Source organism: Saccopteryx bilineata, chromosome 2, assembly GCF_036850765.1.
Source record: "Saccopteryx bilineata isolate mSacBil1 chromosome 2, mSacBil1_pri_phased_curated, whole genome shotgun sequence".
Lineage (NCBI taxonomy): Eukaryota > Metazoa > Chordata > Mammalia > Chiroptera > Emballonuridae > Saccopteryx > Saccopteryx bilineata.
The window spans coordinates 25,285,729-25,311,240 of record NC_089491.1 but is presented as its reverse complement, the minus strand read 5'-3'; the positions used below and the strand labels follow the sequence as shown (position 1 = coordinate 25,311,240).

General features: G+C 49.2%; 1 protein-coding gene across 2 annotated transcripts in view; it reads right to left on the bottom strand.

Moving 5' to 3' along the window:
• EPB41L4B (erythrocyte membrane protein band 4.1 like 4B) overlaps positions 1-25,512 on the bottom strand; it is a 139,867-nt gene that overhangs the window by 62,862 nt on the left and 51,493 nt on the right. For both annotated transcript variants that reach the window (XM_066256574.1, XM_066256573.1), the window contains exons 4-15: positions 25,169-25,247; positions 22,981-23,025; positions 21,128-21,180; positions 15,814-15,934; positions 14,709-14,796; positions 14,462-14,550; positions 14,080-14,149; positions 13,811-13,980; positions 11,646-11,755; positions 8,952-8,982; positions 5,510-5,543; positions 1,258-1,322 (exon numbers count right to left, since the gene is read on the bottom strand). In XM_066256574.1, the coding sequence (XP_066112671.1) occupies positions 1,258-1,322; positions 5,510-5,543; positions 8,952-8,982; positions 11,646-11,755; positions 13,811-13,980; positions 14,080-14,149; positions 14,462-14,550; positions 14,709-14,796; positions 15,814-15,934; positions 21,128-21,180; positions 22,981-23,025; positions 25,169-25,247 (955 nt within the window). The remainder of the gene's footprint in view (positions 1-1,257; positions 1,323-5,509; positions 5,544-8,951; positions 8,983-11,645; positions 11,756-13,810; positions 13,981-14,079; positions 14,150-14,461; positions 14,551-14,708; positions 14,797-15,813; positions 15,935-21,127; positions 21,181-22,980; positions 23,026-25,168; positions 25,248-25,512) is intronic.

The window sequence follows — 25,512 nt, the reverse complement described above, 5'->3', positions numbered from 1 at the left end:
CTTTGCAATCCAGAAACATTCAGAATCATTCCTCCACTTGTTTAACTTGCTTTAAAAAAGTTACCTCAGTACCAAGTGTTTATGCTCAAACAGCACCGGCACCATCATCCCCTAGAGACATGGTCGGAACTGTCAGGAAGCACGTGCTCCCGTCTGCCTGGCTTTATCCGGATTTATTTCCGATGCTCCGTCCTCTGGGCTTTCTCAAGGAGCACAGCTGCCTCGCCAAGAAAAAACTGGGCAAACGGACTTCACCAGCTACGCTTCCGAAAGAGGTTCCCACATATACACCAGTGAAAGCTGATCTCGCTAGGAGTGCTTTGCCTTGACAAAGCTAGCGTGAGAACACTCTCAAGCCCACCTGGAAATACAAGGCAGGTGCCGGTTCACTTAGAAAGGGCTGCGGCAGGTGAGGGCAGGGGCGAGCGAACGGCCCCGCTCACCATCTATTTTGGTAAATAAGACTGATCAGAACACAGTCACAGCCAGGCACTTCCTACTGTCTGTGGCTGCTGTCAGGCGACCCTGGCAGAGTTCGGTAGCTGTGATGGAGACCACAAAACCCCAAAAATATGGACTGCCTGGCCCTTGATGGAAAAATTTACTGACACTTGGGCTTAGAAAATGATCTTTTGCCACAGAAAGCAAATCCTCACTCTATCCCTGCAAAAGAGTCTCATAAAAAAACCCACAACAAGCCCTGGCTCAGTTGGTTAGAGTATTGTTCCAATATACCAAAGTTGCGGGTTCGATCTCCGGTCAGGGCACATACAAGAATCAACCAATGCATTCATAAATAAATGGAACAGCAAACTGATGCGTGTGTGTGTGTGTGTGTGTATGTGTGTCTTCCCCCCCAAATATCAATTAAAAACAAAAAAATGTCACGACAAAAATCCCCAGAGCTTTAGACACATTTTTAGTAAATGAATTCTGAGGACAGGCAAATGTGACTTAGAAATTCTCCGTAACATTTCTAACTCAAAACCAAACCCAAAATATCTGAGGTCAGAATGACTTTAAAAAAGAAAAACCACCCAATTCATTTTGATGTCACAAAGCGTAGAGTTAGCACATCTAGACACTCGCGGCTGGCTTCTTTTGCTCTGCCCAGGATTAATCTCTGCCATGACAGGGGCTTTGACTCTGTTAACTGCTGCCACTGATGCGGAATTTTAATTCGTGACTAAGTAGAATCTGAACGTTTCCGGAGAAAAGAAGCCGTGAATGGATGGCTCTGTGAGCCGCAGCACTCACCTGACGTTGGGCGAGTGCGGGTGCCACCGGGGCTGGCCGGGGTGGATGTTGGGATGATACGGAGGCTAGAAATAAAACACCAAACGTGATTAGTCGATGACCTTCTGATTTCAATGGTCTTCATTCATGTTCTCTCCTACCAGCAGCCACCTGAGGGGCTGTGAATGGAAAGGCTATAACTAAACCCCGGCCAGGGGGCGGGAGGGGGAGATGTTTCCCAGGAGGATCGCGTTTCCCCCCAGACAAAGAGTGGGGGCTGGGAAGCAGCCCTCTGAGAAAGGGGAAAGCATCGCCCCTGGAGAGCCCAGACCAGGCCATCATCCTCTCTCCCACGGGTTTGGACATAAGGTGCCAGGAAGACAGGGAGGATGGTCGGCAACATTCAGAAACAATTTTTTTTGCCATTGCTGAAAATGACGACAACGGGTCACAGTTACGTCTGCACACAGACAAGCACTGGACCAGGCATCAAGGGGCCTGTGGGAGCACTAACTGTTTCTCTCTTGTTTGAGCGACAGAAATGATTTTCTAAAGTGTGACCCAAAATAACACTGCTCCCCCCAACCATCTAAGAGCACTTATTATCTTGACAAAACAGAAGGAAGAAATGTGTCCATTTTAAGATGAGAAAACAAAACCCAACTGGAGACTCATAAAATGACCCAGGGAGAATAGCACACAGGGCTGGCTGGGTGGCCGGTGCCGATCCACTTCTGGCCTGCAGAGGGCGGTGGTCCCAGAAGTAGCCAGACTCCATGGGGCTCCTCAAGGCTAAACTTTCTACCCAGCCAATGAGGCCCTCCTGACATTTCAGCCACTGCAGTCTTGCCACCATCACTGCTTTAACTATTTCTTCTCCTTCGACTCCCTTCCCTGCTGCTTTGGCTAATAAGCAGAAGGCTGCTCTCTGTTATGGAAAACTCTTCAGCAATTCTATGCATTCAGTTTGCACGGACCCGTGATGGCCTCCCGGTCTATTCTGTATTCCAGAGGCCTCTCTCTTTCCAAGACGCCTGTCAGCAAGCTAGGTCTGCAGCCCCCAAAAGGACATGCTGCAGAAAAAAGGAATCCGGAGAAACTGCCTCGGCAGCAGACTCTGACAGCCGACCGGGGCTCTCCACTCTCCCTGATGCCGTTTCTCCCACTTCCCGCTCTTGGCGGAGGGATACAGAAACCCAGGTTAGATGATTTCCCAAAGCCAGGCTGCTCTGACTTCAGCGGAGGCTCCACCAATTGGGTCTTTCACAACAACATTAAAATCTGAGAACAGAAATGCATCTCCTACTCCTATTCCTTGTTTTCAAACACAACCAGATCAGATTCATGGGAGACTGGGTAGGTACCTTGTCCACAAGGACCCAGGCGGACGATAGTCCAGAACTTTCTTTGATGTCCGTTGGTGACTTACACTCAAAAGCTATCCAGGAGTGTTTTTTTGTTTGTTTGTTTTTTTAAAATGTTAAGCTAGAAGGTTCTCAATCAGGGGAGTTATGTTCCCCCGAGGACAGGTGGAAATATATATGTGCATTTTTGCTCGTCACAGCAGCTGGAGGGTTAGTTACTTTTTAACTACTGGACAGAGAAGAGGGAAGCTAAACATCCTGTACAACTCTAGGGACAGTCCCAAACGTGAAGAACCGTCCCTCCCGGAATGCCAGCAGGGTCCTCAGCGGGAACACAGCAATCCACACACTGCAGCTGGCTAACCCTGCTGAGCTCAGAGTAAGACAAACGCTGCAATCCCATCCCATCCCCCTGAAGCCCTGTCTCAGCACTCAGATGCTTATCAGCCACTTCTCCGGAAGTTCTCTTCCAGGTCAGCCAACTCCCCAACCTTGACAGAGGGACACAGAGCCCCGGAGACTGGCAAGGTGCAGAGAAGCAGTGGCTGACAACGATGCTGAGGACAAGAAGATGGGGAACAGACTCTGTAGATCTGATTTCAATAAGCAATCACCTCACCGTTCACTCTGAGCAGAGCATGCAGAGCGCGCTCACCCGCGAGGCTAGAGGGGACGAGGGCAGGGGCAGCGCTGAGTCAGGACCACCTCGCTTCACATGTTTTTCTCTGTCCTTCAAGCAGTCATCGCCCACCCACGACTCCCCCATCTCCCCCGCCACACAACATTCCAGCCACTCACACCTGAAAGTCCCTCAAAATCAAAAAACAAAAAAAGAACCAGTCTGAGCAAGAAGATTTAAGACCCTAAAGAAGGCAAGGAAATCAGGAAGTCTGGCCTTTCTCCCTACAAGTATAAAGCACCTTTGAGGTGTTAGTCCCTAAAGCCTGGAAGTCACATCCAGGCTCTGCACTTCAGGAATATGATTTCATGTGCAGAAGGCAATACCACAGATTACTTCTGAAACCTAATTTGGAGGCATTGTAAGGTATGTAGGCTTCCCACCCCAGCCTAAGGAATTAATATCCACAATAATAAAAGATCCCGTGTGAGACTAAGGCTCCAAAGGGAACTCATTAGGAAGTAGCTTCGTTACTCGTGACATTCAAAACCAGACTGGTGATAGGGCACAGACACCTGGGAGGGTCATGTCCCCGAGACAGTCACACTGCCCAGGATAAAGAATGCTGATCCCAAGTCAGGAGGTCAACAGACGTGGATGTGGCTCTGAGCACGAATGACAGCCTAGGAAACGAGGGACACAGCATCACTCCAGGGTTCCCCCACCCTGGCTGCTCACGAGAACCACCTTCAGAGCTTTGAAGCTCTCTAGTGCCTAGACGCCCCTGCCCCAGCCCCCCCAGGGTCTGAGTCAATCGGGCCAGGGTGAGGCCCCAGCACTGGTTAATGATTTGTTGAAAGCTTGCCAGACAGTGCAGCAGGGACTGAGAACCGCTGGTGCTGGTGACTTCCAATTAAGGGATCAGAGAGGCTCTGGGAAGGAGATGGCTTCTGAGGCAGGCTCTATCCAGGGAGGAGGCAAAGGAATCCCAGGGAGGCGAGCTGATGTAATCCTCTGAGAGCCGAACATATGTTGTGTGATGAGCAACGGTGAGAAATAAACGTAGGCAAGGATGCCGCAGCCAGCCTGGAGAAGACTGAACGGCCAGCCAGAGTGGCCCACGGGGAGTGGTGGGTGGGCGGGCAGGGGTGCGGCCCTGCTGGCCATCCTGTGAAAGAGCCGGACACCAGCCCTGAGACTGACCTCTGCTCCTGCTGCAGGCCACAGGCCCAGCACGGGGCTTTACAAAGTAAGTTCTAGAAACCCTCGTTGCATTGATTTTAATGGTGCACCATATATATATATATATATATATATATATATATATATATATATATATATTTAAAGGGAAGGGAGCGAGGAGAGAGGTTAGTTTTTCTTTTATTGGGGGGGGGTATCCAATAATCAAACAACCTTGGGAAACACTAAATTAAAAAAAATAATTTTTTTTTGTATTTTTCTGAAGCTAGAAATGGGGAGAGACAGTCAGACAGACTCCCGCATGCGCCCGACCGGGATCCACCCAGCATGCCCACCAGGGGGCGACGCTCTGCCCACCAGGGGGCGACCCTCTGCCCCTCCGGGGCGTCGCTCTGCGGCGACCAGAGCCACTCTAGCACCTGGGGCAGAGGCCAAGGAGCCATCCCCAGTGCCCGGGCCATCTTTGCTCCAATGGAGCCTCTGCTGCTGCAGGAGGGGAAGAGAGAGACAGAGAGGAAGGAGAGGGGGAGGGGTGGAGAAGCAGATGGGCGCTTCTCCTGTGTGCCCTGGCCGGGAATCGAACCCGGGACTTCTGCAAGCCAGGCCGACGCTCTACCACTGAGCCAACCAGCCAGGGCTAAATTTAAATTTTTTTAAAAAGTGTTTTTTGCAGGATTTCCCTGTATGTTGGACACCCCACTGGGCACTGTAAGATCCACAAAGGGATATAAAGGGCACTACATTTCCCAAATATGTGACCACGACACCCTTTCCTGGAGGCACACGTCCAGGGACGCCCATTCTCTGGGCTCACCTGCGTGCCCAGAGGCTGTGTTTGACCACCCAGAAACTGAAACGACGTCGCTGCTGCTCACTGGCTGACAAGGTGAAGAAAAACAGGCAGCTCATATGACCAAGAGGAAACAGGCAGGGGTCAGGGGGGCAGACACTCTCCTCACTGTTTCCTCAGAAGAATATATTGTTATTATGTCTTTAAAATCTGATTACAAACATAATGACTGCTCAGCCTTAAAACGTTCAGAAACTTTTAAGAAGTATTACATGAAAACCTTTCAAAGCAGTGTCTTACCTGGTAATTATGGACTTCAGGGTTTGTTTTAGAGCTAAAGGGAAGAAAAGGAAAACGATCATGTAACAGGTTGCAAAGCAGCAGTATGCTGATTCACAGGCAAACCTCGCAGATACTGCGGGTTCGGGACCAGACCACCACAGTCAAGTGCGTCTCACAATCAAGTGAGTCATAATCTTCTTGCTGGTGGAGGGTCTTGCCTTCAATTTGTAAAATTAAAAGAAGGAAAACCGGCAGCATCTGTGAGGCGCAATAAATCGAGGCATGCCTGTAGTAACAATCATGAACTAACCGAAGCCCTACCTAGCTACCTTTCACGAATAGTATTTGTTTTTGGTTATTAGTGGCTTAAATGAACATATAACCAGAGAAACCGAACAGCAACTTTCATTCGTCATGTTAAGAGCTCACAAATATTTAGAAATAAGTGGGTGATATTCCAGAATCCTGGTGGCGATGTCATGTTTTGGTGGCAAAAAAGGAGGTCCTTCCAATTAGGCAGACACGGTAATTTTAGCTCCCATCCCAGATCTGCCCCGGGACTGCCTGTGGCCCATGGTGTCAGGTGGCTCCAGGGACGCGCAGGGTTTCCTCCAGTGGAGGGAAAGCCACCAGCCACTTGGGAGCGCCTGACACTATGGGTCCCACAGCCAACAACAATGAAGCCGTAAACTGGCTACCACTTTGGAATGTTCATTCCATATAAGGCTCTTACTGAGAACTTCACATCTGTTGTTATTTAATCCATGCAACAAGGCTATGAAGTCAATAAATGGTACCGCCTCATTTTGTAGATAAAGGCATGATTGCCTAACAGAGAAGTTAGGAAATTTGCTCAGGGTCAGCCAGTTAATCACCCACAGAGCCAGGACTGGAATGGACTCCTGCTCAAATCCTAAAGCCTAAATTGTTTCCACTAAGCCAAGACGGTTCCAGGCTCCGCATGTACCATTTTGACAGGCTCTTACGTACAATTCCTCCAGTAAAAAAGATGGACAGCGAAGGCTGGTGTAAGACATAATGTGTTACTTAACATGCACACTTGGCATCTGCTAGAAAAACCTCAAACAAAAACGACACCATCGTCAGGCTGTGTTGCTAGGGTGGTGTGCTTGAAATCAAGGTTTATTGCTTCTCCAACTAGGAGAGGGAAACATATCCTTGTTATGAGCCTTGCTTGGGGTCTAAACAGCGCTGTGTTCCAGTTTTCAGAGAGGACTGGTGCACAGAGCCAGGCTCCACTGCATCAGGAAGGTTAAGTGTCCTTCAAGGTGCTATTTTCTGGTATCACCTTCGCAGCCCGGAGCGCAATTTCATCCCTGGCTCCCACAGCAATCCTGCTCAACCTGGATCCCACAGGGTGTGAAGAACAATTGAACAGCTGTGAACAGTGCTTATTAGCTCATTTGTTCCTAAAGGGTATATTTACTTGGGGTTTTATTTATTTATTTATTGGAGCCTTTTCTTTCCTTTTTAGTTTGTTTTGGTTTCCGATATATATAATCTCCACTAGACGCTAAGTGGAAAGTGTAATTTTATTGGGGAAAAGCAAACAAACAAAACCACCACTTCCTTAAGAGAGCAAAGGAAAGAGATGCTGGACCTCACAGACCCCTGAGAATGAAAAGCAAGATTCGGTGACAGGAAGAGAAAGGAGAAAGGATTATTAGCATGCCACCTGCCACCGGGAAGCTGGAAACAGGGCAAGCCTGAAGACCTAAAACCAACCCAGGCAGGAACCCTGCCACCCCCTCCCACCCTGGGGTGGGGACAGGGCGCGATGCTCAGCAGTTCAACAGGGCCCCCTGACCCCTTCCTCAGATGCCGAGAACTGAACCTAGACACAGGGTCAGGCACTCGGCCCCCAGCAGAGTGACACTGCAGGTAGTCTGAAATCAGAGACTCGAGGCTGAGTTTCCGGCTGTGTGATACAAGGGGCCAGTTATGTTCTCTAGAACCTTGGGGATCTAGAGCCTTGGGGTTGCCTGGGTGGAGGGGCAGATGAGTGGTAGGTGTGGCTCCTCCCTGCCCAATCAGCATCATTCCCAGGAGATCCACGTTCCTCTGTTCTCCATGTAAGGTTTCTTCTGGGGGTGGAGATGGAGGGTGAAAATCAGAGGATAAAGAAGTTTGTAAAAAAAAAAAAAAAAAAAAAAAAAGAGAAAACACTGATCTAACCAACCTCCTTGTTTTCAAATGAGAAAGAGGAGGTCCAGAGAGAAGGTGGCCAAGGTCCCAGAGCTGGGTTACAGCAAAGCTGGTCCAGGTGAGAGGCCATCTGACCCCTCAGCCAGTGATCCTAACACCAGCCATGGCCTTGGCTACCCGCTCCTCCACGTGCTCTGCCAACTGCCCAGAGGGCGTGGCGTAGCCGAGCTGTGATCTCAGAGACCAGCTGCCCTAGCAGCCGAGGCCTGTGCCTCCGACCACTGAGAGGCTAACCAAGCTGGGTTCTTGGCCACTTGCTAGATTGTGGCTGCATTCTGTGATTCTCACCCTGTGATTCTCCACCACGACCCTCTACCACCTACTATGTCAACACTCACCTAGGGAGACAGTTGTTTCTGAAGGCGAAGGATAAGGAGGCACACGCAAAGCAGGACAGTGGTTCTCACCTGGGCCATACACCAGAACCACCTGGGAGCTTTCAAAACCGCCCGCAGAGATTGCTCCTGAGCCTGGGGTGTGGCCCGGCTGATGGGGACATGTCAAAGCTGACCAGGTGATCCCAGTGTACGGGAAAGATCCAGAACACATGTGCTAGGGAAGGAGCCGGCACACCACCGGCCTACCTGTGACTGTCAGTCAAGTGTGACTGGCATACAACCGTGTTCCTTCATTTACGTGTTGTCCTGTGGTGGCTTCCGTGCTCCACGGACAGAGCTTGTGAGAGGCAGCAGAGCCGGCAAAGTCTAAAATACGAACTATCTTTACAGGAAAAGCTGGCTGGCTCCCATGTTAAGAGTTTCAGTTTTGTGACTAGTTCTTTCTCCGGCAGGGGTTTCAGGAAAAGCCGGTAATAAAGGCCTTCTAGGCTGTAGGACCGCGAAACCCGCCTGGCACACAGCGAACCCCACACCTGCTCTCGCGGGCCTTCTGCTCGAGAGCGCAGCCTCCTTTCCCGTGCTGCCCGCAAGGCCATGCGCACTGGGCGTCGGGCACATTCCTGTCACCTTGCTCACCCACGGCTAATAAACAAAGCGCAGAGCTACTCACACAAGGCAGCTGTGTTTTCTGAAAAAACAAACTGCCTTGGAACATTCTACTGTGTACTTATTGAAAGCCAGGGGGATGGTATAGCCAGGCAGCAGAAAAAAAAAAAAAAGAAAAAGAAACCCAGCAGACTGAAGTCGGTGATTTAATTGTATCAAGGAAAAAAATCAATATTTAAAGTAAATATAATAGAGAAAAGAGCTACACCCCAGAGCCTGGGGGCACTTACCAGAGCTGAGCAGCGATCACCGGGTTGCTTGCTTTAAAGAAAAGACAAAAACAAAGAAGCATGACATCTTACAGAGCTTTATCGCTTTTACCACGTGGTGACAATAACAGGGAGAGAGGTTTCTGGGGTCGAAGAGCAGCCTCAACACCAGGCGGCAGGCTCTCCGCCGCGGCTGCTTGTCCTTTCTGGAGGCAGAGCGAATGGCCTTTCGTGGCGCCTGCCTTCAAATCACTTAGCGAAGGCTCACTGTGCGCAGCGCTCTGGGGAGCAGAGGTGACAGACACCGTCCTCGCTCTCGCCAGGAGCTCCCCTTCTCGACACAGACAGGGACAGAGGCGCAAGGTGAGAAAGGGTAAAAATGCAAGTATGGACCTGCGGGGGAGCTCCTGTCGGTCAACGGGGGGCAGCGTGTGAGTCTGTGGGAGGGGCCTGCAAAGGGGCGGAGCTCATTTATCTAGACTCCACTTCATTGTGAAAAGGATGCATCATCGAGAACCATTAAAAGCTTCACAAAGATGTCAGAACTCTGGCTGGAGAGGCAGCATCAGTAAAATAAAGGAGGAAGAGAGAATAGGGACCAGGAAGGGAAGTAGAAGAGAAACACAGAACCGGGAGCCTGGAAGAGCTCTGAAGCCACTGCAAGGGGTTAAGCATTCGGACAGCCTCTCCCTCTGCAGCAGCCATGCCCCAGGGCCTCCAGGGACTGGGAGACTGGGAGCTCACTGTTGTTTTGAGAAAGCAGTACCTTTGGACAACCCCGCTAGGAAGTTCTTGCTTATACTGAGGTATTTCTGCACAACAGTGACCCAATGGACTACACCCACGAGCAGGATGCTTGTCGGCGGGAGGGGGGGGGGGGTGTAACAGTCCTTGGGACAGAGAGAGTGCTCCCGCCCATCTTGGCCCTTCACTCGGTCACTCCTCCTTCCTGCAAACAATCACCTTTCACCACCTGGCACCTTCCTGTGTGCACTTCTCATCCTCTCATCCTCTGGTTTTTCTTGAAGGTGAAGTCAACACTTTCCTGGGATCTGGGAATTTTTTTTCCACTAACGCCACCAACAATGACTTTAGAGAACTTCTGGCTGCCAGGCTATTGCTGTTTGTCCAGAAAGGAAGGAAAGAGTGGGGAAAGATTCTAGAAGGGGAAAGTATAGGTGCCGGGCCCCACAAAGGCTCACTGAGTCCCAAGTCATGTAATAAGCAAGACGTATGGAATGGCCATTCTGAGCAATGGTCTACTGGAGGGGGTGAGGGAGGTGAGGAAGCGAAGGCCCTGGTATACAGAGCCCACATTTTAGGGCTAAGCTGGGTGTCCCCAGTGGAGGAGCGACTGAGTGTGGACAAAGGTGACCTGCATCGACATGGGAGCTGGAGGCTGGGTTTAAACAGAAATGAGCCCCGCCTGCTCATGCACCGACTGACCCTGTACCAGCTACCAGCCTCACACAAGGGTGAGGCCACAGGAGTAAATGACAGACAAGGCTTGGGAGTTCTGGAGAAGGCGGGGAGGGACAGACATCTAGGACCTGGCTAAATTCAAGGGCAGGGCATGTCTAGACTAACCGTGGGACCAATATTAAACATCTGCCTGGAGGTGGTCAAAATTCTGGCGAGCCTGCAACTGATGCCTTCCCTTAAAATCGCAAATGGGAGGAGACGAGGGGCCGTTTTTCCCTCCGAGACACAGGATCACCTTCTGTAGGCAAGAAACGTGTTGACCTATGATAATCCTGAGAAATGAGTGGGTACAAGACAAATGTGGGAAATGGAGAAGAAAATACGAATGCATCCAATGGGAAAGACTAAAGACAAGATGGGAAAATACGAATGCATCCAATGGGAAAGACTGAAGACAAGATGGGAAAATACGAATGCATCCAATGGGAAAGACTGAAGACAAGATGGGAAAATACGAATGCATCCAATGGGAAAGACTGAAGACAAGATGGGAAAATACGAATGCATCCAATGGGAAAGACTGAAGACAAGATGGGAAAATACGAATGCATCCAATGGGAAAGACTGAAGACAAGATGGGAAAATACGAATGCATCCAATGGGAAAGACTGAAGACAAGATGGGAAAATACGAATGCATCCAATGGGAAAGACTGAAGACAAGATGGGAAAATACGAATGCATCCAATGGGAAAGACTGAAGACAAGATGGGAAAATACGAATGCATCCAATGGGAAAGACTGAAGATAAGATGGCATGAGTGGCCCAATTACCAGCAAGAGAATCCTCCTAGGTTATGTTCCCCCCCCACCCCAAAGCTTTGGAAAACTCATAGATACAGAGAACACACTGATTGCTGGTTGTCATTGGGAGGGAGGTGGGTGTATGGGTAAAGGGGAAGGGGATTAAGAAGAACATACTTCCAGGTATAAGTCACAGGGCGTAATGTACACAGCACAGGGGAATATAGCATAAAAACTACGCTCAGTGAGAGATGGTTACTAGACTTAAGAGTGCTGATCACCTTGCAAGGTATATAAACATTGAAGTGTTATGCCGTACACCTGAACCTGAAAGAGCGTTATATATAATTTAAAACATACAAATAAAAAGCTTCTGAATGACTGAGCAGAACAATAGGAAGTTCCTTCACAATCTGCTTTCCCAAGCTCCTCGGGGATTAACCAACTAGACCAGAATGTAAAATTCCAAGACAGATGACAAACACACCACCTTTGAAGGTCGAATGTCTCCGGGATGGATAGCGTTTACTAGGCTTCCTCTCGAAGGTGCTGGTTCTTCGTAACCGGGCCCCATGCGTCGCTTGATATTCTGTCCGCCCACTGGAAAGCAAATATCTTACTGCAGGTTGCCAATATCAGCATTATCAGGACATTCCACATATCTGAAAGTGAACTTTTATTTCCAAGGGTTCCGATGTCAATTTCAACTTCAATCATGACTCATTTGGTAAAAAAACACTATGAATTCCACCTTCCATTTGGAAATAAAACCACCTTTGCCAAAGCCAGGCTGTTTGATAGAGGCGGGTGTTTCCATCAAAGGACAAAACCCGCAATTTAGGTACCAGTGACTTGGCTGCGCCCAAAAAGCGGGTTTGAGTACTTGGAACATTTGACTCAGAGAACACTGATTTGCACACATAATAACCTTTCACAAAACAAATTACGCAGGCATTTAAATCTTTTAAAAGGCTGTTATCAATGACCACTTATCTAAGCTTCGGCTTTGCTTGTTAAGCCAAGGGAAACATTGCTTCTCTCACCGGGGCTTTTTGGTTTCTCAACCAAGGCGCTGCCCAGCTTCCCGGAGGCATGCTGTTTTGGTCTGATCTGGGACTACCTCATTCCGGCCACTCTCGGCTCAGGATTTACCACATGGAAGGGGCCATGTGCCACCTGCTCTAGGAGCCTCCAAGGGGCAACCTCACCTCTAAACCCCCCTTTCCTTCTAAGCTTCTCCTCAAAGAACAGAATCGAGCCTGGTCTGGGTCAAATCCTTGGGGAGCTGCCCAGGATGGAAAAACCTGCCTCGGCAACCACCCAACTGGCCTCCCCTGCTCACTCTGACCACGAGCAGACAGCGGCACACCCATGCGGCGTTTACGTTAACCTTTGTAGTCCTGACGTTCTCCATCCTCCACAGAATCCCCGTGAGCTGATTCTCCCAGAGGACTTGGTCCTCCCCACCCCCACCTTGCTTGCAGCATTTAAAAATACATTCAAACAAAATAATTCTTTAAGCACAAGTGCACAGCCCTTCCTTTGCAGAGGAGATAAATTTGAAATGAGCAGATCTTTTGACACCTTTAAACAGAGTTCAAGGACATGCCATGTGTGGGTAGAGGTTATGAAATATGTGAAGTCAAGCCTGATCTCTTGTAAGAGCTCTTCTCAGAGCTGTAAACGCGCTTCAGAAATCAACCTCGGGAGCATATTTAAAATGCACAGGCCTTATTCATACATGCACATGTGGGCACCCATAGATTCTGACTATAAAGGTCTTCGATGAGGTCATAAGTCCTCACTTTTAATAAACACTGAAGGGAGTTTCCATGCACTTTGAGACATGGTCTCAGAATCATAAGTAAAAAAAAAAAAAAAAAAAAAAATCAGAATAATTTCTCTGATTTTTTTCTTGGTCTTTTCAGATTCAAATGTTTACTGGCCCATCCTGGGTCACTCACACACATATTAACACCTGCTCTCATTCTTCAATGCCAGCGAGTGTCTTGCTCGACATTGGCATGTGAAAGGCAACAGAGTAGTGGTTAAAGTGTAAGAGTCAGACCACGTGGGGTTGAAGCTCGGCTCTACCACTGACTGACTGTGACTCAGGGCAGATTATGTACCCTCCCCCCCCCCCCGCCAGCCCGTTTCCCCATCTGTAAAATGGGGGTGACCAGGGGACCTATCTTCAGAAGGTGGCAGGGGCAGGGGCCGTTGGGACATGAAAAGCCCCAGGGCAGTGTGCTGTGCAGAACTCTCCACGGCGATGCTGACGCTCTATGGCCATGCTGCCAGTGTGGTCACCACCTGTCTCATGTGCCCTGGCTACTTCCACGTGGTCCGTGACACTAAGAACCTGTATTTTCAAGTTCCTTTAATATTAAGGAATCTAAACAGCCACATGGGCCTAGTGTTGATTGTATCAGTCTAGCTGGAGTTAAATGTCAGCTATTAATAACTTTGTTAGTATTATCCTCATTCCATCCATTGAGAACAGAGGCTGAAAGAGCTTCAGGGACTTGACTAAAGGTCAGAGCTTAAAGAAGCAGGGACCCGACGCCCAGCCCGAGCCCGCAGCTCCGGGGACACACGCACCCTCGCTGCCCCTCCTTCAAAACATGCGACCTTGCTGTGGAAAACGGTTCCCACCTGAACCGGAAGCGAGATCCCAGCCGGATGAAGTCTGATCTGGTCGACTTGCTGTTCCCCAGCGTCCGCAGCCGGAAGAAGGCGTGGTGCTCCACGGCGCATTTCCAGAGGTGCTTGCAGGTCCTGGCGCTGTCCAAGCGGAAGACGAACGTGTGCTCCTGCTCCCGGCCCTTCACGGGGAAGCACAGGGTGCTCGTTTCAGTGGGCGTTCCGGGCGCGGACGTAGCGCGCATGGCGGCCAGGAGGACACCCGGGAGGGCCAGGCTTACCTGGTCATCGTCCTCCACCACCACCAGTGTCAGTTTGCTCTTTTTAAAATCCATTTTGGTGATTTTAGGCCTGGTCAGAGAGAAAACACTGTAAAAGCACAATCTGCAGGAAAACCACGCGTTCCTCTAACAAACAGTTTCCTTTCTACTTTTAAAGCTCAGATTGGCCACAAAATCATTCGTTCATTTACACGTGATTATCCAGAAGCTTCATTGCCATTGCCAGACACCCACATTCATGAGAGCATGGTGTGGTTTTCATTTTTTTTTTTTTTTTTAATGAATCAGGGTGTTGCAAATATCCCTCAATAATCATCCATCACATATAATTCCACCACAAAATAGGAAAAGACATTTTTAATATTAGACAAAACTAAATTACCAAAAGAATAAGCCTATTTTGTTAGCTCCTTCAAAGATTAATATGCCTGTCGGGGTCAGTCCAAGAGAATATTCACAGCCATCTCTTCCCTACAAATAAATGAAGTGACAATCGGTAGAAGGTTCTAACAGGTCGTCACAGAGCAGAATGCAAAAACAGTTCGCTCACCAGTTACTGAGTGTGCACACCGTTCACACACCGCTCAGCCACAGCCAGACCCAATGACTGAAATGCACCCCGTTCTTACCCTGACAACGTGCATGTCTACCCCATACATTTCCAGCCACTTCGCTTTATTCAGATAGGACAGTTCCGCCTGGGCAGGGCTCTTTCCCCTTAGAAAAACCAAGGGAAATACATGTAAACTGCAACTCGTACACCCACAAAATCCTGAGGAGCACAGCCACACACAGAGGGGTTTTATGCAACAATGGAAAGGAATGAAGGACACCGGGTATGTTAACACACCTGTGGAACAGACCGCTAATAGGATCGGAAGGGGACAGGGCAGTGCTTGTCATGTGAACACCCGAGCAGACGGTTTTTTGGTGCGTAGATGCAGGTATGCACGTGCTAAAGAAGGCTGAGGACGCACACTGTGGGCTCACAGAGGTTGCCGTGAGGGGGTACAGGGGGTGTATGACTGCAACCACACGTTTCTATGTGACATAAGAATGCATGGGGGTCACTCTTTGTTTCCAAAAAATGTTGTCCGTTCTTCAGAAGGACTGAGGGGATAACAGGACACCATCCTATGTTTCTCAGTCCAAGAGTGACTTGGAACAGGCAGAGTTTGGAGAAGATGGGCTGGGAAGAAAGAAAGGCTAAAGTCTTGGAAACTTGTGGGTGGAGGCCCTACCGGTAACCCAGGTATAAGCACGTCAGACTGGGGTGTCTGTGGGGGAAAGGAGGAAAAAGCCCCAAGATAAATGACGGCTGATTTTAGCTGCGGTGACCACATGTCCTGAAATACAGTGCCACATAACACATGGTCTCAAAAAGGAGTGTCCCTGTAGAGGACAACCTGACATATTTCTGAAGAGCTCACACTAGAAGTGCAGACCGCAGACAGAGACCCAGGTGTGTGGACCATATCAGGGCAGCAACTCGCTGCTTCCTTTAGGCCTGGAGAGCTGGGGTGGGTGAATCGGGACCGGGCTCTGTAACTCAGAGAAACAGGAGTACGCTTTGGTCCTGACTGTACATCTCCGGAAAGAGAGACGGTGTGTGGGCCTTTGGAAAAACAGGACTGAGGCACAGGAAAGAGGTGACGAGGTGGGGCTGCGACTGAACAGCAGATGAAAGAATCTTACGAACGCTTAACAAGTTACAAAATAAAGACGTCGAGGTACCTGCACTCTTTCCATCTCTGGAAGATATCAAACTCCATGGCTTCTGTCTGATTTGGGATGAACCGAAACTCAGACACAAGCTCTGGCGTGTGTTCCGGAAGCTCGCACTCCCCAAGCTCCGCTGCAGGTTTCACAGGAGGGAGAAAAACGGGAGACGTTGAGTGCTGCGCGTTCCTGCTGCAACCAGGTCCAAAGGCTCATTTTACAGGGTTAAAAAAGCGCAGGTACCCCAAATGTATACCTGTCTCCTTCCAGGAGGACCTGATTCCCACTCGGTACTCACAGGACATCCAGAACCCCCAAGAGTCATTCCAGTGCTCTCCCCGTTGGAGGAAATACCATTACCTTAGCAACTGTCTTATTCCCAACTACATCTCCTACCCAGAAAGGCCCCGACTACATTGCCCCTGTGAGGTGGCAGAGCCCGAATCTGCAATAAAAGGCAATTTGCAGGGACTCGGGGCCTGCCCAGAAACATCCATTTAACGAAGCTCCCGTTAAGGAGGTGGGTCTGAGCAGCACTCCAGGGTCTGCAGTGCTGGAGAGGAGCAATCAAGAATTCAGACCATGCAGGATCCAGGGGAAAAATGTATCGGGAGGGAGAGGGAAGGAGTGAGGGAGGAGGGGGTGCGATGGCTGCAGGAGCAGCTGCGGCAGCTCAGGCAGAACCGGGGAGGGAGCTGGTCGTGCAGGGAGGAGGGACAGCCACGTGGGCTATCACTGCAAAAAGCCCACAGCGTGCAGCAGTGTCCTCGCGCTCACCAAGTACCCACAGCACGGAGGGCCCGAGGGCCCCGGGGCCCCGCTCCTCCAGGACAGGAACGAGGAAGTCCAGGCCCCCCTCCCCGCCTCGCCTCGGCAGCTCGGGAAGCAGATCCCACACCAGCAGCAGCAGCCCCTGGGGCCTCCTCCCAGCGCAGGGTCTCAGACCCCATCTCAGTCCTCCCGAAGCGAAGCCTGCCTTTTCTAAAGATGCCCAGGAAGTGGGTGCACACGTGACTCTGAAAGGCACTGATCTACGGTAGCGGTTTTTAAACATGAGTGTGCGTCAGGGTCACCTGGAGGATTCGTTACGACACCCATTGCTGGACCTCACCCCCAGCAATTCTGGTTACATGAGTCTGGAATAAGGCCTGAGAATTCACATTTCTAGCTGGTTCCCAGATGATGCTGATGCGGCTGACCCAGGGAACACACTTTGAGAACCACTGCTGAACACAACAAACCCCAACCACTGGCCAGCCAGCAGATGCCTGGGTATCTTCAGTGATGGCAACTCACTGCGTGCCCAGCATCCCTCCCCATCGCCCCATGTGGGCCGCACCAGGCCTGGCATGGGCTACTGAGGCCTCCAGCTGGCTTGCAGAAGTGGATACACCTTCCCTGCTCACACAGGGAAGGCAGTCGTACAGGCTTGGGGGGCTGGGGGTGGGGGTGGGGGAGCCTATCTGAGACTGACACAGGGCAGGGACCTAGCGACTGTTTTCTCACTTGACTGCAGCCCCTCGTCTGCACCTCTAAAGTGGATAGCACCCCGTAAGACCATCAGGTGGACTGGGTCATGGTGTGCAGCTGCTTGGTACCTTGGGCACAGTCACTAATGAAGGCTGCCCTGGAAGTATCTGCCCAGGGAAGGCGAGGTCTGAGCTTCCACAGTGGGAGACCACCACTGACGTCTGGCCAAGAGGTCCCCCTGAAACTGGAGACCCAGCAAGCCCCCAGGGGCAGTGTGGGAAGAGATCTAGATATGGACCACTCTTCCCTTGCATCCATGGGCCAAAGCGAGGCAACGGAGCCCTGCGTTTACGGGTGTGTCTGGACAAGTCCACGGACACCATCAAGCACAGGAGGGAGAAGCCAGACAATGACAGGATCTCCCTGGGCCCCTCCTCACCACAGCTGGACTAAAATAGGCCTGGGGGAGACCCATTTTGAGAGAGTGTGCCTGTCTTGCAAGAAGAACCTGCTGGCAAAACCTGACACTTCACTCAGTCTGCCAACGAAGGAACGAACGCTGCAGCCAGGGCCCCAGCCGTGGAGGGGGCGGAAACGGCTCAGACCCAGGAGGGCGTGAATGACGCCTCTGCTGCACACGGTCTGTGCGATCGGGGCAAGTCACGGAACCTCTCTGGGTCTCTGACGCTTTATCTGTAAAATGGGGACTGTCACAGGGATGAAACAAGATCATGGACACACAACGAATGATTATCCCCTTCTCCTTTCTTCCCTGTTTTTTTTTTTTTTTTTTTTTGCCTGAATTACATTTAAAATCTACCATAAATTGCTTCCCCAAAGAACACAGCCTCTAGGCAGGGCCACTGCATCCTAACTCTGGAAGCACCACGAATTCAAGGACAACTGCAGCACGAATGTCTTCAAGGCACAGGAAGAAACACAACCTTTCATGCTATTCAAACCCACAGAGATGCTCTAGTGATCTTTACAGTCTGAGGCAAGCCAGCTCGGCGGTGGCTGAACTGAAAAGCAGGCTGCAGCATTAACTGATGGGATGGGGAGAAGGGGGCACCGAGGGACAATGTAACAAGGACTTCCCGTAGACATTGGCGCGTCTAAGTCTTCGTCTTTTTATTTGTACCTGACGTCATGAGCGCATCTTAAATTACACTAATGTGGTTCTAACGCAAATGAGTAATTTCTCTAAGAAGGGCTCACATCACAGACAGCTGATCTTCTCGTCTGGGTTGGTTCTGGGGCAAGGCGTCCAGTTCTGCTCGAGCTGGAACTCTTGTGACTGTGGCGTTGCCTTCGTCGCACAGGGCGGGGTAGTAGGGACATGTGTGCCCCATCCTCTAATCTTATTCCAGACAACATATGGGTTTACTTCTTGTACCTATGGCCAGAGGAAGAAACCCCTCCGGTGGATTGGGGGTGGGGAGGCCCCAGGTCTGACGTGGATGCTTTCATCCCATTAACATCTGCTAGGCCATCAAGCCTGATGGGATAACCTCCTGGCAACTCAAACTCCCGGTGGATGCTACAGGACAAGCCGGGAAAATCCGTACCTGGTCAAGGTAGACCGTCCTTTCCCAGGTTCTCCAAGCCATTACACATCCTTGTGACACTTCTCATAAGGACTGTTATATTAGGAATATGTGGATGTGAGGCACTGAGCATTGTACTGGGCAGAGACGGTGACAGATGGCAACATCATCACCTGTACCCCCAACGCCTTCCGACCTCACGGGCAGGCTCCCCCATCACCCAAAGCCCTTGGGGGCCTATGCAGCTTCACCCAGTGCATTCTGCGCTTACTGAGCGCTGACCACATGCCAAGCCCCGTCGGAGGATAAGACGGCTGACTCAGGAATGGAAGTATCAGAGAATGGGAATGACCCGACGGCACGAGAAGTCCTCTTTATGAGCACACACAGGAAATACACGGACTAAAAACGCCGAGCGGAAGACCATCCACAAAATCTGTACATGACTAACAGAGTTATACTTTAAAACTCCACTCAAACCCCACAGACAGAATCTCTGGTTGTCTGTGGCTGGCAGGACGGGGTGGGGGGGGGCAGCGGGGGCTACTTCCTTCCTCCTGCTCGTCTGTAGTGCTGTCGTACTAGTTTTCTATAATAAGCATGTACTGATTTTGTCATTTGAAAAGTCTTAGATCAACTTTTAGAAAACTGGTAAATATAAAAGTGGGAAGCCAAACCTTATCACGGTATTCAAAACTAATTAGTAATTATGAATGAATAATTCATTATTCTGTGGAAGCCAACGAACACACTGGTAAGTGAGTCCACAGCATATGTCTATGTGAGGCACTGATGAAATTCCTTCTGTGCCGTTACACACGACTATCCTCTTAATTAGCGCTGGAGCCTTCGGCAAGGGTTTCTTGTGCACTTGGAAGACCCACCAGGGCTTCGCATGGGCCAACGAGTCACCGCTCAGTCAGGCAGAATCTTCCTGTCAGATTCCCGCCCGCGTGCTGATGACCCCCCACCACGTGCTGATGCTTCTCACCCGGTCACCTGCATACTCGGTGGAGATGCCACTGGAGGTCCCACGGGCACCTCTCAGCCAAGAGACCCCACACTGTCTCCTCCACCGGAACCCAGTTCTTCTTCTAACCATTCTGTAACCGATCCTCGATCCTCGAGAGCAGCCTATGAGTCACTCTGACTCCTCTCTCAACACCTGTCTGACCAGGTCCTTCTCCTGTCTCCAAAGCAGTTTGTTTACTTGTTTGTTTGTTTGTTTTGGGGTGCGTGTGTGTTTAACCCCTGCTTCTAATCAATTTTTAAAAAAAAATTTTTTTTAATTGATTTTAGAGACAAAGATGAAAGGAAAGAGGAGAGGGAGGGGGAGAAAGGGAGGGGGAGAGAGAGAAGGAGAGAAGGAGAGGGAGAGAGGGAGAAAGAGGGAGGAGGGAAGGAAGGAGAGGGAGAGAGGGAGGAGGAGGGAAGGGAAGAGAGGGAGAAGAGAGGGAGGGGGGAGAGAGAGGGAGGGGAAGAGAGAGGGAGGGAGGCAGGGAGAAGGAGAGGGACAGAGTGGGGGGAGGGAAGGAGAAGGAGAGGGGGAGAGGGGGAGAGGGAGAGGAAGAAGGAGAGGGGAGGAGAGGGAGGAGAGGGAAGGAAGGAGGGGGAGCAAGGGAAGCACTCGTTTGTTTTTGCACTTAGTTGTGCATTAACTGGTTGCTTCCTGTATGTGCCCTGACAGGGAATCAAACCCACAACCTTGGTGTTTTGGGACAACGCTCTAACTAACTGAGTAACCAGTCAGGGCCCTGAATCAGTTCCCTTTTTTCACAGCAGCACCTCATCACTGTACCCCCAGCGACAGTCTTGGCCTTTTTCTAGCCCCTTCTCCCATCACAGCATAGCCTTCCTAAAGGCACTTCTAACCAGGCCTATCTCTCTGAGAAGCCTTCCAAGGCACCATTGCTGACACATGGAATTCATGCTCTTTAAAGGGGTCCAAAGCTGCCCACCTATCCAGCTTCTTGAGCAGCCCCCTCCGACAGCAGCCACTGGTACTCTTCTGCACAGACTTTTCCACCCCGTGCCTTGGCCCCTTGGATCACATTCACTTACTGAGGCCCTCCACGGGCCCTCCTCTTCCGAGCCTCCTGCAGGTCTCTATTCCTGGAGGGACTACCCTGGACTCTGTACAGACAGAGTACGTGGTCCTGCCATGTGGTCCGCAAGCTCCTTGAGGACAAGACCACATCATATTCATCTATACCCCCAGAGGAGAGGACTGTGCCTGGTGCATGGTAGGTACTCATTTGTTGAAATGAAAGCAATCACATTAAAATACTAATAACCACTAAAGAACAAAGTACCTTGTAGACAGAGAGCAGCTAATTCCACAGCTGTTTCATATGGGCATTTCAACCTTGAAGAAAAATTAAAAAGAAATTAATCTCACATATGAACTTTAATACTCATAACCATATAAAATGTCACTAAAAGTCATTTGTTCAAAGGTAGTGATCTTTAGGTAATGATGTTGGTTCTCTGTGGTTTCTCTTTTTGCTGTCCACATTACAGAATGCAAGCAAGCTGACTTATACTACAGATTTCTCAAAATCAGTTCTCGTCTGCTGGTAACATAACCCAATCTAGATATAAGTTCTATCAGCCCTGTGGGCAGTTTCAGCAATTTCACCATAATGAGGAAATAGAATGAAAAGCCTTCCCTTTGCTTTATTATTTTTAAACTTTCTTATCTTGATATATAGTTCATGCGCCTTTCCAAGCTGCCTTAAATCTTTCTTGAAATGAGGTCATGATATTAAAAATACATAGACAGACACAATAGCTAACACTGCCAGGACAGCTGGATACATTCAAGCATTCTACTAAGTATAACTGAGGCAGAGCCATACAAGAGTACTTGCTAATCAGGATCTCATTCTTAGTTAACATTACAAATTTAGTTAGAAAAATAACAATGGCATACATTGGTATAGCACTTCATGGTTTCCAGAGTGTTTTCATCTGTAGTGTCCAATTTGGTAAAGGAGGGGAGTTTGTAAACCCCTGGGATGGGTGTTGCCAGGGCTCCTCCAACCCCTATTTAGAGATGAGGAAATGAGTGTTCCAGCATCTTGCTCAAGGTCATCCAGCTGGTAGGAGGCAGTGCTGGGACCAGAACACCATTCTGCTTTGAAGTACAAGTACATCAAGCTGAAGTGCGTGTAAATGGCAAAGTGCTATACAAATGCAAGATGGCGCCATTAGTATTTTTCCAAACTAAGGACATTTACTGAAGTTAAGAGGCCTTTAGTATGAGGAGCACAGTATGGAGAAAGGAGGGGGCAGACACACTCAGAATACGCACATCAGTCAAAGATCTGTATTGCATGGCTGAATAAGGCAAATGTATACACTGTACAATCCACTTGTTCTATTGTGCACATTCCACTAAGCTTTTTATAGCACGTGTTCTCTTAAGAGTTTGCAAAGATGGAAATCATGTTTTAGATGTCCTTCAGATTATATCCGGGTATCGCTTTTTAGATTCAGTATAGCCTTAGTTTTTCATGTGCAAGAAAATATTTCGTTGCGTATGCTGAAACCAACACGATTGTAAAAGCTATGACTGCAAATCACGTATCTTAGAAGTAAAGTTATATTGCATGTAAAACCAACCACTTCAGTGGCAAGGCTCCTTGTTCTTAACAATCATTGTGTAGCCAGAGGCCTAGTGATTAAAAACCACTTTTAAGAGGGGCAAAGGAAATGAGATGAACTGTCTAACTTCTTTTTATGAGAATCAGAACATAACCTCTTTACATTATTTAATGCAGATGGTGATGATGAGACTTTTTGACTGTCCAAATACTTGTAAGTGTATACATACTAATAACGTATCTTGCTTGCAAATACGACAAAAGCCATTATGAATGGGGCAGTGATGTGATCAGGGAGAGAATTATTCCCAAATACACATCACTTAAGATATTAAATGCTCTTGGAAATGCTTCAAGCCATAGAGTAATCACTTAAAATAAGATGATGACAGTGATACAAGTATTAGACTCACTTTACAATGCCTGGTGTACTTTTTTTTTGAATTTTGGAAAGGGAACAAGGGTAAGAGAGTTAAAAACAAAAAACAAAAACAGTGAATTATTTCGAAATATACTGCGATCTATCCCAGGTTGGAGAGTTAGAACAAAAACGTACTTACTTTCCTGAAAGAATGTCATGCCTGAGTTGTAAAACAAACAGGTACCTGACAAACATATACAAAAGTCAACAGAGGGGTCAGACCACTCTTTCCCAGCCGCTTCCGACCCCGAGGGCCCATCATACACCCCGCCCCCCACGACGGCACGCAGAGCTCACAGGCAGCAGGCACACCATGTTTCCAATCACACGGGCAGGTGGAGCCAGGGAAGGCGGCCCTTAGCCAGCCCCACTGGAAGGCCAGGAAGGGGCATCTGACTACATCAGAGTTTACAGCTGGTTGTAGTTAGCCGCTGCTAAGAGGCTTTTTCTGACGCAGTTTAACTGCAGACTCTCTCTCTTAAAAAAACGGTGTATGGGTGAGAGTGTGCACGCTCTGTGCCCGCGCACACGCACGAAACGGAAATCCTGGAACTGGACCGCAGTTGCCGGTTACAGGGGTAACGAAAACTGGGGAAGAGGACAGCCAACAACACAAGTAGGCTTCACTGAAGCAAAAAAAATTAAGTTTCTTTCTTGGCTTAAATAAGTGGGGTTTTTTTTTGTTTGTTTTTGTTTTTTTAACAGATGAATGTGGGCACTTTAGACTGCTTTGTAAAAACCACAAAGCTGCCCACGCTCCCCACTCCACACAGAGGGAATCAGATTCTCACACACCAGAGTGGTGCCCAAGGAACTGAGTTGCTCAAAGCGTCCCAGGTGCTTCTGATCACAACACCCTGGGTAAGGGCCACTTGCTTTGATGACAGAAGCAGCAGCACTTGCATAAGGGCTCTGAAGGAAAATACTAGAGTCATTTAAATTTGTTTGAAGTTTGAAAACAATGCAGAGTCACTCTCTGTGGAATGGATATAGGATAATGTGGGTGACCCAGAAATCAATGGGGAGTGGGGGGGGGGAGCCTGAAGGTTCTGGTAGACTCCAGAATGTTCCTGCCTGAGATCAGTGCTGAATCACAACTGAACTGAGTCCTCACATCGAGGAGGACAGGGTGACATGGCCAGAACTTCCAGCTCCTCCAGGAAAACCGAACGACAGAAGCCCCATCGGCCTCCCTGGTGGGGAGGGGTGGGAGGGGTGATACGCAGTCTTTCTTTTTTTTGTGTGTGTGTGGCAGAGACAGAGAGAGAGAGAGAGAGAGGTACAGACAACAGGAAGGGAGAGAGATGAGAAACATCAGTTCTTCGTTGTGGTTCCTTAGTTGTTCATTGATTGATTTCTCATATGTGCCTTTTCTTAGTTGTTCATTGATTGATTTCTTATATGTGCCCTGACTGGGGGGGGGGCTACAGCAGACTGAGTGACCCCTTGCTTGAGCCAGCAATCCTGGGCTCAAGCTGGTGAGCCTTGCTCAAACCAGATGAGCCCGCGCTCAAGCTGGCGACCTTGGGGTGTCGAACCTGGGTCCTCGGCATCCCAATCCGACGCTCTATCCACTGCACCACCACCTGGTCAGGCGATACGTAGCCTTGAAAGTGTTACTTAGGTGGTCATCGAGCTAGTGGTCAATACCATGGACTACCCAGCAGCTTACATGACACCACTTCCTGGCCACCCCACAGAATGACAAGGGAGGTTCTGGGGACATCAACAGGAGTGGGTAGAGAATCTCACTGATAAACGGGTGGCTGGAGGGAAGCCCCACCCCCAAAATGTTTTTTTGTTTTTTGTCTCTTTTGCTTCAACAGTTTCTGCAGTCTGACCGAGAGTGGCAGGCACACCATAAAAGGGACTCAGTGGGGCTGAAAGGTAATAGAGAGTCTGTAACAACTCTGATAGTATTATATTAACATTCAAGGGAGTATTTTGCAGTCCTTTAAAAATAAAAGTAAGACAGCAATTTTGGACTGAGATATACTCTTCCCTTATCTTCTCTGACAAAATATACATATATATATATAAAGTGCCCCGGGACAGCTCATGAAATTACCCCCAGGGTCAACTAAACAGAAATGCGACAGGAAAATACATCTTTTCATTTTGATTCTCTAAGCAAAAGGTCAAATTCAGCCAAGGGTGGACTGGCAGCCAAATACAGAGATAAGCACAGGCAAAATGCTAAGAACTCTTGCTCAGAATATAAACCCAGCAGAGAGGGAGGCCAACCCACAGTCTAGAAGACCCATGCGTCCTCAGTCAGGCAAATGCAGAGAGATGTGGGGCGCGTCTGGTTCCAAGTCTTGTCCTACCTTGTAAACTCTTCGCGAAGGTTGTTCGGTTCTGAAGAATAGTATTTAACTCGAAAGTGCAAGGCGTAAGCAGGTCCAACTACACACATGGAGGTGGAAGGTTGAAGAGGTTTCCCCACATTATGAAGATCACAGAATGGACCAAAGGAAAAACATTAAGGCTATTAACACATTCGCCATCACATTGGGAGGCAAACACACAGCAGTGTTTACAAAGCCAGTACTGTACCGTCCTTGGCAACCATGATTTGGAAAACTAAAATGAATCATGTCAGCCAAGATGGCTGAGCTAGGTGCCCTCTAGATGAATTACGAACAACTGACATTCATCCTTCACCCTGGAC